At 35.0% G+C, this 14,547-nt stretch overlaps 1 protein-coding gene across 2 annotated transcripts in view; it reads right to left on the reverse strand.

The window, feature by feature from the left end:
• LOC113049910 (protein kinase C alpha type) overlaps positions 1-14,547 on the reverse strand; it is a 96,206-nt gene that overhangs the window by 47,374 nt on the left and 34,285 nt on the right. For both annotated transcript variants that reach the window (XM_026212649.1, XM_026212650.1), the window contains exon 3: positions 7,761-7,843. In XM_026212649.1, the coding sequence (XP_026068434.1) occupies positions 7,761-7,843 (83 nt within the window). The remainder of the gene's footprint in view (positions 1-7,760; positions 7,844-14,547) is intronic.

Here is a 14,547-nt window from a genome sequence, read left to right on the forward strand (position 1 = left end):
TAATTAATGAAATATAAATGGTTAAACTTATAAACATGTATACACACTCTCCATAAAGTCCCAATTTTACAAATAATAACGCAGTCAGGAGATGGTGTGAATTAGGGCTGAAACGATTCCTCGAGTGACTCGAGTATCTTGATTACAAAAAATGATCGAGGCAAATTCCTCTGCCTCGAAGCCTCTTTTAATTTATTTTAAATCTCACATCAGGTTCTTTGGCAAGGATTTTTTTTAATGTGACAGCGCATTTACGTCACCCACAAAGCGGAAGGAGACACAAGCTCTGCGTCCGAAGTCGCATACTGCAAGGAGTCAGCAGTGTTTTGATTTGAGTGCGCGGGCAAACGTAAAGGGAACGTCGTGGCGTGTGTCCATTGCAAGATAGAGCTGGCATACCATAACTAGGGCCCTATGATTTCCGCGATGCACATGTACATAGCCTACTACTAAAAAAAAAAATCTTACTTTTTTTTAAGTTTTAATCACACAACATTTCTTCCATGTTTTATTTTTTATAGTAAATCCCCTTTGTTTACCAAAAAGTTAAGTAAATGTTAAATAATTAAAAGATAAATTAATGTTTTATGTGTTTAATGTGCATCTCAGAAAATGCTTTATTTAAAACCCCAACTGAATGCCACTTAAATGTACTTAATTTATCTGTCAACTTTATTGTCATTGTTCACAGTACAAGTAAAGACAGAGAAACAATGAAGAAACAAAAAGAAACAAAAAAGAACAATTTTATGCATTTAAAAAATAAATAAAATAAAAAATCTAAAAAAGGAAACTTGGTTGTTCATTTTAAGAGACCCAGGAGTCTTATTTTCTCTTGCATAATTAATATTTCACTTTAATTAAGCAAAAACAAATTTTATCCGATTACTCGATTAATCGATGGAATTTTTGGTAGAATACCCGATTACTAAAATATTCGATAGCTACAGCCCTATTGTGAATGATGCAATGAGTGGTTTCCACATTATTAAACGTTTAAAATACATTAAAATAAATATTTTCTATCACTTTGTTTATCACTCTTGAAATGACCAGTACACTAAATAATCTAACCATCATACTTGCATAACAATAGCAGTCTATTTATTTAGTGGTCCAAGTTGAAGCCAGTATGTATATTAATGACAATATGGGACAAATATAACACAATTTAGTGGCGACGGGTGCAGCGCACTGCTGTTAGATGTACAGTCAGGCCAGTGACACACTGGCTACGTGGCGTTTCGAGATGCGCGTCTCACGCAGGCAGTCTGCAAGCTCTAACCTGTTAACATGGGAGCCGAAAACGGACACGCCACGCAGCGGAGACGCTTGCGCCACGCATCCAATGTGTCGCCGGCCTCAGACAAAACGATGTGCACAGTTATCAAAGGCGCGAGTGCACATACAGTCGTAGGAAATAATGTGTTCGCCAATTAAAGACGCGACAGCGCAACGAGTCTGTGAAATGCGCATTATTGGAATCAATGTGCTTAGTAATTAAAGAGACAGGGAGGTGTGTCTGTTATTCGGTTCGTGACATCCTTTACGGGAAACGCTGAATACTCAGAACAGCGGCGCAAGCTGCTCACAGTGCAGGGGGGGGGGGGGGGGGGGGGGTTTGGTCACGTGTTGCACAAGAACCGTTTTCGGAACCTCAAGGTTCTGGTTATTTTCAAAGAACAAAACCAGTACTGAATAAGAACCGGTTTTCGGTTCCCATCCCTAGTCCCTTGGAAGTTTGTTGAAATCACCTGGTGGAGAACCACTGATGCAAACAGCTTGCCCTAATACAGCAATTAATTGCTAATTTGCAATTGACAAGAATTGCCTCTTTCACAGAATAAGACTTCACTATTATATCTCGGGCCGGGTGTTCATTTTTTCAGCGTAAAAAGTAATACAAATATATATATATAAAAAAAAAAAACTATCTTTTCTGCTGCATGAGACACTCATTTTCATAAGCTAGTCATCAGGTGATCAGATGCAAATGTGAGTGTGGAATTTAGCTTGGCTCAGTCAGATCTTTTAAAAGTTAACTCAAAGCAGGTGGTATCAACTTCAGCTCCAGCTATGTTTATTCATACTGCGCTTATAACTCATGCTTTATACTCCCTCTCATTACTTCTTTATTCCCCCGTCATCTCACATAATTGTTTCTGTGTCTTCGGCTTCTTCCACCGTTATTCCTTTCCTTTGACTGACCAGGTGTTTCTGGTGCTCCTTTGATCTTATGGTACCAGGCTTTTCATATCTATGTTTTGTTTATAGGCCCAATTAACATCTCATGAAGTGTTGAGCTACAACTGGGGGGCGTCACCAAAACATGCTACAATTGCCTGGCCCATTTCCAAAGCTAACATTCACAGCCACACCAAAACAATCCTACAGTGAACTCTGAACTATGCTAAAGCTACATGATTTCAAATTGATCCAGTAAGAGTTGACATAATTTAGTTGGGATATGTATGGCTTCAACATGAATTGGTAAACAGATTTATTGTTTTAAATCTTTGTCCGGAAAGGTCCTCTTCTGTGGTATTCTGAGCAGTGCCTGCTTAAAGGATGTGTTCTGGTTAACCACTTTCTCTTTCTACCTGGCAAGAATAGAGAATATGCAAAGATTGCTAGGCCTCATCAGCAACTTTGCACAATCCAGCACAGTGCAAAAACAATGGAGCAAGTTCTGACAGGATTCAACAAAGTACATGAACAAATGACAACAAGGCACAGCAGCAAATGACAAAGAGAAGACTAATGTCAGATTTTTGGAGGCTTGTTGTTCTTGTTAATGAATACAAAAAAATATACTTTGACACCATCTTGTCAAATTTAAATGTTATAATTTATAACTTATAAAAGCATGTTAAAGTTGTAATATATGTCCATGCATTAGTCATCCAAAAACTGCTTTCGCTGCCCTAGGCATTTACTGTCACCTTGGAATTCAAAATGCCCCTGAACAAAACTATAACAAAACTATTACATCTAGTAGAAAATGAGAAAAACCTCTCTTTTTATGAAGACTGAGATATGGTCTCAAATTTCAAGTAATGTAATTTGCATTCTAGCTGGCAGAAACAGGAAGCCTGCTTTGGGATGCTTGCATATAAGCAGACATCCTTGCTTATACAGGAGCATGTAAAATTAATTTTAATAAATCATTGCAAAGTTGGAACACTTGGAGGTGCACAGAAACATGACATATATAAGGATCACGTATAGTTAGCCTGTCATTAATCATAAAATAAACCCAGACACTGGTTATTATGATGGTGTTTTATACATTTAAATTCTGATAGTTTAAATTACCATACAAGAAGAGTGAGAGGTTAGGTGTTTATTAGATTATTATGTTCTATTACATAATCTAGTGAAAATGTTATGTTCATTGGTTGAATATTTATAAAGGGTAAGCATAATAAACAAGGGTTCTGCTTACATATTTTTTCTGAAATTATGTTCATTTATTTTTTTTTTTTTTGTGAAACGTTGTCTGTAAGGACCAAAATAAACAAAATTGATTGATTGATATAAGAGTCACTTAACTACACAAGAGCAATTCTCCCTCTATTTTTTTTCTTGCCAAGCAAAAATTTTCTCTATTGTTTCTCTATATTTTTGTTAAACGCCCTGCTTCCATTACTCTGTCACGTCATTATAAGTGTTTGTTCACCACATTTGAGTGATCATTGCAAAAAATGTGTTTATGAATATTAGGGCTGGGCGATAAGGCCTAAAAAAAATAAAACCCCCGATTTTTTCACAAAAAATTCAGATTTACGATTTAAAATAAAATAAAATGTAACATGACATTCTTATCATACTGGTTACAGTTTGTAAATGTTTGTAAGTCTGTCAGAGGTCATTACTTAACACAGATGTTAAGATATTGAGTAAAATTCTGGCAAGGAGGTTGGAGGTACTTTTACCCAATATAATACATAGAGATCAAAATGGATTTATTAGAGGTAGGCAAGGTCTCCATAATGTTAGAACTTTGCTTAACATTTTATATCTTAATAAGAGAGCTTCTGATACGGCCATTCTGTCCCTGGATGCTGAAAAGGCATTCGACATGGTGGAATGGCCCTATCTATTTGACGTCCTGAAAAGATTTGGGTTTGGAGAAACTTTTCATAAACGGATTAAGATAATTTAAAACATCCTATGTCTGAAGTACCGTTTTTTCCGGACTATAAGTTGCACTTTTTTCCATAGTTTGAATGGTCCTGCGACTTATAGTCAGGTGCGACTTATCAAAATTAATTTGACATGAACCGAGAGAAATGAAACAAGTGAAAACATTACCGTCTACTGCCGCGAGAGGGCGCTCTATGCTGTTCTTCAGTCTACACTGAAGATATAGAGCGCCCTCTCGCGGCTGTAGACGGTAATGTTTTCACTTGGTTTTGGATAAATGCGACTTATAGTCCAGTGCGACTTATATATATATATTTTTTCATCGTGACGTATTTTTGGACTGATGCGACTTATACTCCGGTGCGACTTATAGTCCGAAAAATACGGTACTTACTAATAGTATTGTCTCAGGGGCTTTTAATATTGAAAGTGGCACTCGTCAAGGATGCCCCTTATCACCTCTTCTTTTTGTCTTAGCAATAAGGTCTCACAGTAACATGGAGCGCTCTTGGAGCGAGTGAAAACCATGACGCCCTGACTTCTAAAAAATCCACTCCTCACTCCAGTCAAAATCACACCGCTCCGCTCACATATTCTGCTCAGCAGCATGTCTCTATAGCAAACTCACGGGGAGAGTGTTGAGCCCATTCGAACTACAGCGAGCCCTGAGTGGAGTGTCGGCAGATGTTAAAAAAAGAAAACAGATTTTCATTCAAACAAATCGAGGTAAACTACAAATTCGAGTTAATCGATAAAATCGATTTATCGCCCAGCCCTAATGTATATATATTCTATTTATGTATATATTGTATTCTGTACATAGTATCAGTAAAATGTTTGGACACATGAATGGGAAAGTGTCCAAACGTTTGACTGATACTGTACTATAATATACACAAAGAATATCGGCTGATATATCGATATCTGCCTTTTTTTTTTACTCCTTAATAAGTGTAATTTATCGGCCCCAAAAACCATACCGGTTGGGCTCTACTCTTCACTCTACTCATAATGTTTCACAGATTTAGGAAATATTTTGCTTTGTGAAATATTCTTAGCGCAAAAATATTCAATGAGGACCAACACCCATTATTTTAAAGATTTTATCCTAAATTGGTGAGTTATGAGAAACTTTTAGCCTTAAGATGTTTTGTGAGGGGTGGGATGTTATGGGCCCAAACCTCCACTGGGCTGAGGGAGTTAATGGATTTGTAATAGAATCAATGAGTCATGGAGATTTTCTATTAGAAAAGCCTGCTACACACACACACACACACACACACACACACACACACACACACACATCAACATTGATCCACAGTGCCATGCATGCAGAAGCAGCTGCCGGAAGAACGTAACCACAAAAACACCACAAAACAACACTGGACTGGACTGGAAGATAATTCCTCACAGAAGTCATTAGTAGACCTACAGTACATTACACAGAAACTATGGACATTTCTGCACTAAAAAATATGCTAAATTCTTTGGAATTAGGAATTTGTAATATGACTTGCTAAAAGTAATGCGTAAAACAGACAGAGTCCAGCTAATGTATGATTCTGTCAATGGATACGCGTTCTGGCTTCCCAATACATAAAAAAAAAAAAAAAAAAAAAAAAAAAAAAAAAAAAAAAAAAAAAAAAAAAAAACGTATACATTTTTCTGTTTGGCTGATGTGTTTGAGGTGGGACTTTTATTTTAATGGCGAGCCAGACTTTTATTTTGATTAAATCCCAATGCAAACAGACTTCCTAGATTACTAAGTGCCCTGTTGGTTACAGTGTTTACTTCTTTTTTTTTATTATATTTTTATTAAACATTTATTAATTTGTGAAAAATACATTGTCATCTAAAGTAGCTTACACATTTATTTTTCATTCATTTTCTAATTATTAAAAATTTCTTAAAAATTTAAATAAATACAATTGAATCGGCTTTATATCGGCCATCCTGCTTTCCAAGATATCAGCATTGGCTGTCAAAAAAAACTATATCCGTCAACCACTACATACCTATATAAGTTTCTTACTTCTGTTGAACACAAATTCAGATATTTTGAAGAGTGTGGGTTAACAGGTGTGGACTTCTATAGTGTTTTTATTCATATTAAGTCAGTGGCTACTCTCAGCAGTTCGGTTATCAACATTCTTCAAAATATATATATATATATATATTTGTGTTAAACAGAAGAAATAAACTCATACAGGTTTGGAAAAACTTGGGAGTGAGTTGTTAATTAATTATTAATTATGACAGAATTTTCAGTTTTGGCTAAACTATCCTTTAATGAGTAGCATAAATCTAGCAATTGCTTTGATTATTTGCCAGTCAGAATAAGCCTCAAGCTGGTTCTGTGTATACACGTGTATATAATAAAAGGAAATCTTCAGTCAATTAAAGCTCTTTACTCAAAACAGATGTGAGTTGCTCTGACCCCTCTCAGGAACTGGGTATTCATTTACAGATGAAATGCAGAGAGCTCTCAAGTTCAGTAACACAAGGATGTTGGCAATGCTATTACTCCTGCAGTTTCAACTAATCGCAATGAAGCAGGGTGTGTGCGTGTGCACATATTTTGCCCTTCACAAAATCTGATCAGACTTTAAACACTGGTATGAGCATGCAATTAAACCGTTTACAAAGAAACCCAGTCTGTGCACAGATTCTGTAAACAGTTCTCACTGAGAATTTATTCCACAGCTACAGTATGACAGTCGTCCATGCTGTGCTCTATAAAAAGGAGTGTCTCGGAAGCTTGAATGACATTCTGACATTATCTCTAGTTACTCCACCATACACCATTTGTCAAGAGAGTTCCCACACACCTCTTACAAGTACACATATTTATGGCTATGTATTATAGAAAATGTATAAGAGTAATAATAATAATAAGAGTGTGAAGTGCAAGTAAGAGACATTATGTGCAAAATAATTAAATATGAATTAAATAACTTATTAGTGCTGTGTCAGATAAAAAAACAAACTAAATTATAACGACTAAAAAGAAAAAAATAATATTTACATTGAATTTATAATGTAACAAATCATATGGGACAATTTTAGTAGACGATAGAAATAGTTAAAACATAACTGTTAACACAAACTGAAAATTAAGAGACATAACTGACAACCATAGACGTTGATTGAGAGCTGAAAAAAATTATGCAGAACTGTAAAAATAAACATTGCTTTCAAAACAGCTTTCTGAATACGCCAACAGTCAGTCATTGATTAAAAAAAAAAAAAAAACTTCCTGCCCTAACCTCACCTATGAATGGTTTACTTATAGTTCTCTCTGCAGTGCACACCCCCACACAAAGGGGATAGGAGAAAGTATTTGAACACCATTAAAGTCACATACTTCAACTTGTTTAATATAATATTAAACCTTTATTATTCTTTTAAACTAATGTAAGTTGTAATAGGTCTTTTGCAAGATCAACATTATTTTATCAAGTGAACTGTGAGTGGCACTTACATTTTTAGCTGAGGTCAGTACCTGTGTAATAGGATTCTACTGAGTCCACATAAACTTTAGAAAGATGACAAGTGAGAGAGAGAAATGTTGAACAGAGCCACTGTTTGTGTGTGTACTGTATTTGCATACTCACATCTGTGTCTGGCCCTTTATCAGCTCCAGGGCATGAGAATGTGACAAATTCATGGCAACGTTTATGGACCACAAAGCAGCACACTAGCAGAAGGAGAAAGAGAGAGATATGTTACATTTACCAAAAAAATTAATAATAATAAGAACAACAACAACAACTGTAAACCACTGGTAAATAAAAATGTGAGCAAACGGTTCAAACCAAGTTTCCTAAACAAAGCTAACAAACTCTGTTACTCTTCCTGCTTTGTGTGTATGTGTATTTATTATTGCAGCAATTCAGACGAAGATAGTACTAATAAATCAGTAATTTCATAAATGTACTAGTGTAAATCAGCAGACTACACTAATACAAAAGACTGACTCATTGTGAAATCAACACCAGCACCATATTTCAAAAAGATACATTTTTGCATTATAACAGATAACATATTCTATTGTATCCACTGTACAGAGAAAGACATCACGGACTTACCATGGTTGTACATGGATGGAAAAAATATATTTATACATACATACTGTAAACCAGGTTTTCAGAAATGTATTGTTTGTATTTATGTTTGTTCCACACATTGGCAACATGACTAACATCACAAATTGAGTAATTTATTTAATGATAATCATATTAATATAAAAATATTTTTTGCTGGATAAAAGGTTGATAGCTGTACCAAATTGCTGCTGCCTGTGTCCAACTTGTATTCTCCAAAATAGTGCTACAGTTATGCGGACAGACATAGAGGAGACAAATTGTTGAATAAAGTTGTTATTTTGGTTTTATTCGCGTACAAACAATATTCTCGTCGCTTGGTAATGTTACGGTTGAACCACTGATGGCAGATGGACTAGTCTTACTATGCTTTTCATACTTTTCTGGACCTTGACAGTGTAATTTACCTGGCAGTCTATGGGACAGTCACAAGCCTCCCAGTTTTCGTCCACAATGTGTTAAATTGTGTTCTGAAGATGAACAGGGCTTTTATGGGTTTGGAACAACATGGGGATAAGTGATTAATGACAAAATTTGCATTTTGGGGTGGAGTATCCCTTTAACATGTGACAGACAGCAACAGGTTTATTAGACTTTTATCACTAAAGGACAGATACAATACATTGAAACAAATACTATTTTTATTCTTTATTCACTTACTTTGCTTGAACCATTACAATTCACACTGTAATAATATCCTATACTGATGTTATATTTTTAGTTATTTTGAATTTGAAATGCGTTGAATTTCTAAGTTGACCTCTAAAACCAAATGCCTACATTCTAGCTAAGAAATATTTAGCATTTTTCCTTTTTTATATTATTCTGAACACAGGATATTTTATGACAGATTTGTATAATATGTGCCTTCATGCATTGTTTCTGCAAAGATATTTAACAAGTTCATTTAGTTTACATGTATGTACCATGTTGACCACTTCATGTTAACGAACTATCTTCGTTAAGATAGTTTTATAAAGAGAATGTTACTTGAATCATTTAGGTTACTGTAAGTTGATTAGTTAAACATAAAAATAATAATAATAATAATAATAATAATTGTAGGGCTGGGTGATATGGCAAAATATCAGAGGTAGCTGGGTTGGACCACACTGGCTCATATAGATTAATCAACCGATATTAACAGTATCAACCGATACGGTTTTAAAATGGATACTGAACGAAAACTAAAATAGTGCTTTATTATTTAACCAAAAACAAAAAAGTGCTGAACCACATTTTGTAAAATTATATAGATTAATGTTAGTTCATAGTTCCCTGACTGATGTTAACAGATGCAACTTTAAAATTTAAAAATAACTAAGCAATTGTTGAATTAACATACTCAATAATTTTACAGTGTTTATTAATTTTAGTTAATGTTACCAATGGACACCGATTACTTGTAATGCTTAAAGATCTTTAAACATCTACACAGAGGCCATAGCATTAAAATTATATTACATATGGATATTGTTTGTATAAACAGTTTATTTGCTTCTATTTTAGAAAACTTTACAGGTAACTCTACAGGTAACACACACACACTGGATGCACCACATTCAATTTAAGTAGTGGTCCAAAACAGTTTATTTAATAACCAAACTAGCAAAGGTTTATCTCAAGAATTAACAAAGGGGCACAGATGAGTTTAAAGTTCGTTATTTAAATAAAAAAGCAAAATGGAAAAAGAAAGCACAATCTATATTATAGCTATCTAAATTAAGCATACAGACTTTATTAGAGCCACAGAAAGACAAATGTTTTGCTGAAAACTGCACAATACACAATCTTCCAGCCTAGGCTGAAAACATTATGTACATTAACAACTATTTGGGTCAAATGTAATGTAATTTAATGGAAAGCTATGTAAATGGTGCTCTGTGGCACGGCAGGATTTCTATCGGATACATGAACATATAAATGTGCTTTCTCACTTAACAGCTTTAAATATGCAGCTTCACTGGATAACAAATACATTAATGTGATTAGCTGGATATAAATTCAACCTAAATGTAAGGGACACATACATTTTTGCAGGAACAAGTTAGATATCTGGCAGCTCAGTGGGTAGCACTGCCACCTCAGTACGGTTTCCCCATAATTCAAAGACAAACAGGTCAAGTTATATGAGACACTAAAATTGCCTGTAGGCGTGAGTGTGAAAGTGTGTACGTCTGTGTTAGCCTTGTGATAGACTGGCCATCTGTCCAGGGTGTTTCCTTGCCGTCGGCCCCAAGAGGCTGGGTAAGCTCCAGCATTCTACATAGAGAGCCCCAAACTGCAAGTAAAACGGTCGCATTTTTGACCTAAAATATTAAATTGCGAGTGAAGTTTTTGCTGAGGTCGCCACTGGCGACTAGGCCTATGTACTTACATGCTATAACTTAATAAAAATTAGCATGTAATGCCTTTTTCCCTGTTTTATTTTGTGGTTGCATCATTTGCTATGTTCACGTATTAATCGAGACAATGCGCATCAAAGTTTTAGTGGAAAAAATTGTTTCAAACAGTATTCATTCTTTGCAGCGAAACAACTCTGACACAACGCAGCTCTGCTGTACAGCACGAGAGAGATCGAAATGACGGAAATGTAAGCAGTGAATGTGAGGAAAAGCAACATCTACTGTATTTCGTGCAACAAATTACAACAGGTAAAGCTTCCAGCTGTGTGGATATTGGCAATATTGTTAACAATTCTTGTTTATAATCATTAATAAAATGGCTTCTTCTTATCAAGATCTTAGGTCTATGTTGTGTTCTGTTAATGGGTGAACTTCATTATTTGAGGCGCACTTGCCGTCCAGTAACGTATTTTCCAGACTATAAGTCACACTTTTTTCATAGTTTGCCTGGTCTTGCGACTTATAGTCAGGTGCGACTTATTTATCAAAATTAATTTGACATGAACCAAGAGAAATGAACTAAGAGAAATGAACCAATAGAAAACATTACCATCTCCAGCCGCGAGAGAGCGCGGCTGTAGACTGTAATGTTTTCTCTTGGTTCTTGGTTCTAAATAAATGCGACTTATAGTCCGTTGCGACTTATATATGTTTTTTTCTCATCATGACGTGTTTTTGGACTGATGCGACTTATACTCAGGTGCGACTTATAGTCCGAAAAATACGGTAATTGCAAAAAGATTAGTGCTTTGTTACTTTTTAATAAACAAAGTATCAGCTTTAAAATTATTCAAAATTCAGAACGAAATACAAACAATAAATACAGTTTTGGGGCTCTTTAATGTGGCAGGTGCAGTCGTTTAAGCGCCTCAGTTCAAGCGGCAAGTAGCCTAACCCATTTATTCTTTCTCTTTACTATAGTACATAATGAACATGAATTAACATCAAAAGGTAGGCGATTTTATAAGAAAGCCTACAGTACAACTTACTGAAATGTTTTGTGTAAAAGCTTATTCAGTGTTTCAAACATGTAACCTTTTAAACATTGCAACATAATATACATTTACCTTGTTATATTACTTAACCTGTTGTCTACGTGACTCAACTACTATAAAATTGCATTTTAATAATTAAGAAAATCAGAGTGAAAGACATACACTCTTAAATTTCCACAAAGAACCAATCAGTCAAAGGTTATTTAAAGAACCATCTCTTTCTCAACTGTTTATAATCTGAAGAACCTTCTTTCGCCACAAAGAACATTTTGTGAAACATAAAAGGTTCTTCATATTATTTATTGGAGTGTATGACAACATTTCCAGAATGCATTGAGGATGAGCCCAAACTACACTCAGTGGCCAATTGTTGCTTATGGTCCATGATATGGTCCTAGTTGGAAAATACATTTAATTCTCACTTTAAGTGAACCTTAGTTCCCAGGTCATCTACAAAATGGATTAAAATGCTGATAAAGTCAAGAAAAGATGAGTCAAACACATGATAGAATGATTGAAATTGCATTTTTTTTACAATTATAATAATAAAATAAATAAAACACATTTATATTGTGGCACCTAAAAAATAATCTGGTGCCTACGTTTTTTTATCTTATAGGAACCAACATCTCCTTACTCAATTTGTTTTTGTTTGGAGCCCTGTACATAGAACAAAGTTTGAAAAATGGAGGGATGCATGGATGGATGGATGTCCGATACCGGCTCCACACCAAAACAGAGAGGAAATAAAGGCCCAACTGTTGGTGTTACATAAGACTATCTGAAAAATTAAGCATTACAAAACTGCTGTCAGAGAGTTAGACATCAGTGTCACAGTAACTGAGATGTCTCATCCTGATATGACCATTATGGCAGTCAAGCTAAGGGAATAATAACACAAATAGTCATATTTCAAATCAAAATGTTCCCCTCCACATCGTGAAAGGCAATAATGAAAAAACACTTTAACGCATTTTCTGTTTCCTGTTGTGTGGGCTGCTTTCTGGCTCCGTCTCAATGGCCCTAGACCACTGTACAAATGGAATCTGCATAGATGTGTCTATGTGCCAAAACGATCAGACATAAGTGATGAATATGGAAATGTTATAATGAAACCCTTATGCATAAAATATTTATCATATCTTTATGGGTATTACTTCTGAGTGTGCATTTAACAATCTTTACTTGAAGCCCATTTCAGAATTATCTTAAAAACTCAACAAAATAGTTTTAAATAGACTACAGCCCAATTTTAACAGGTGTTCACAGTAAATATGTTTCCCAGTACTTATATGTGTGTATTTTTCATGCACAACCTCACTAAACATTTCAAAGCACAATGATCAATAATATTACACAGTACACATGTTAAAAATCTATTTTGGATTTTTTTCGAGTTCAGTAGTTATCAAAAAATTCAGACTTTCTCAGAACTTTTACCAGTAATGGTCATGGCATATTTTACTTAAAAAAGTCAAGGTAAAACTACAAGGTATTTCTACAACTATGAATAAACTACAATCAAATAGATTGCAAATGGTTTAAAAGTACTTTATTATTGTATACTAGGGCTGTCACTTTTGTGAAAAAATCATTTTCGATTTCTAATACTTAAGTGTTCATTGAATCAATTGTAAAATCGATTTTCCATGTCAAAAAAAAAAAAAGACGTTTCCTTATTCAACATCAAATAACGGAAAAACGTAAAGAGAGCGCTGGAAACGCACAAGTCAGCAATATTGCCATGAAGTTTCGTGCAGAATAAACAGCAACAGGAGTGCAACATTCTCGAAAAAATATATATGCAGAGGGGACGTCTGCCATAACAAAAGAAAAAACATCACTGTAGGCTTCAACCCGGCTGGATTTCTGATTTAGGCAATCCAACAATCTCCAAGATTATTTTAAATAATGATTCAATCCATTTCAAACAACTGTTCAAAAAATGAAACTTTAAATGGACTTGAGAACAGGCCATGTGTGTTTTTTTATTGAACGTAACCGACACTTAGGGTAGGCGGTACTAGGCAGGCATAAAGAAATTATGCAAAAAGGCTAGGGCCATTACAAATTTATTGGACAAGAAAACAAGTCGATCAACATTTTTAGGGTCCAGAGCAGAGCATTTTTTTTATTCACTATATGTCCAGCTGTTGAGAAGACACACTCCGACCGCACTGATGTCCCAGGGACACTCAGGTACAACTACGCAAGGTGGGGGAATTACTGCCAATTTTCCACAACAAAAGCCGGTCGCTGTCAGCTTGCAATGGTCCTTTTCATATCTCCTGTAACTAGATGCGCGAATGAGAGCGAATTCGTGTCTACCGCGCCGCACGTCCAACATGTCTTAACATTGACTTAACATTGAAATAATTCGCTCAAGATGCTCTTTTCCAGTTTGGTGTGAATGCAGCATAAGAGGTCGCTTTCGACGTCACTGGGTTTTAGAAGCGCGTAAAATTGCTGGTATTTTCTGTCTAGCTTTCGCAAGGCATACTGCACTTTCGGAATTATTTATTTTCTTTTTCTGCTTGTTTTTGAGTTTTGTTACATCTACAAATTTGAATTTGTTTAATTATTTTAAAATGAATAGTGTACATATTTGGTTACAATCGATTACCTATTTTCATTGTGCAATCGATTTTCGAACTAAAAGTGAACACCCTACTGTATACTTATTATAAAGTGTTAAAATGTTAAAATATTTACAGGGCACTAGTAACTTCTGAATAATCAATTTCTCTAACACTAACTACAAGTATCACAAATAGCAATTTTGGAAGTATTTATAAAACTGTGCCTGATGTACAGTTTGTGTTCAGATTTCATGTATCTTTTTGGGCTCAGCAGTTTTCCTTCCAATTATCCGTCAAAGCTGAAGGATAATTGAAGAGT

Source organism: Carassius auratus, chromosome 30 (assembly GCF_003368295.1).
Source record: "Carassius auratus strain Wakin chromosome 30, ASM336829v1, whole genome shotgun sequence".
NCBI lineage: Eukaryota > Metazoa > Chordata > Actinopteri > Cypriniformes > Cyprinidae > Carassius > Carassius auratus.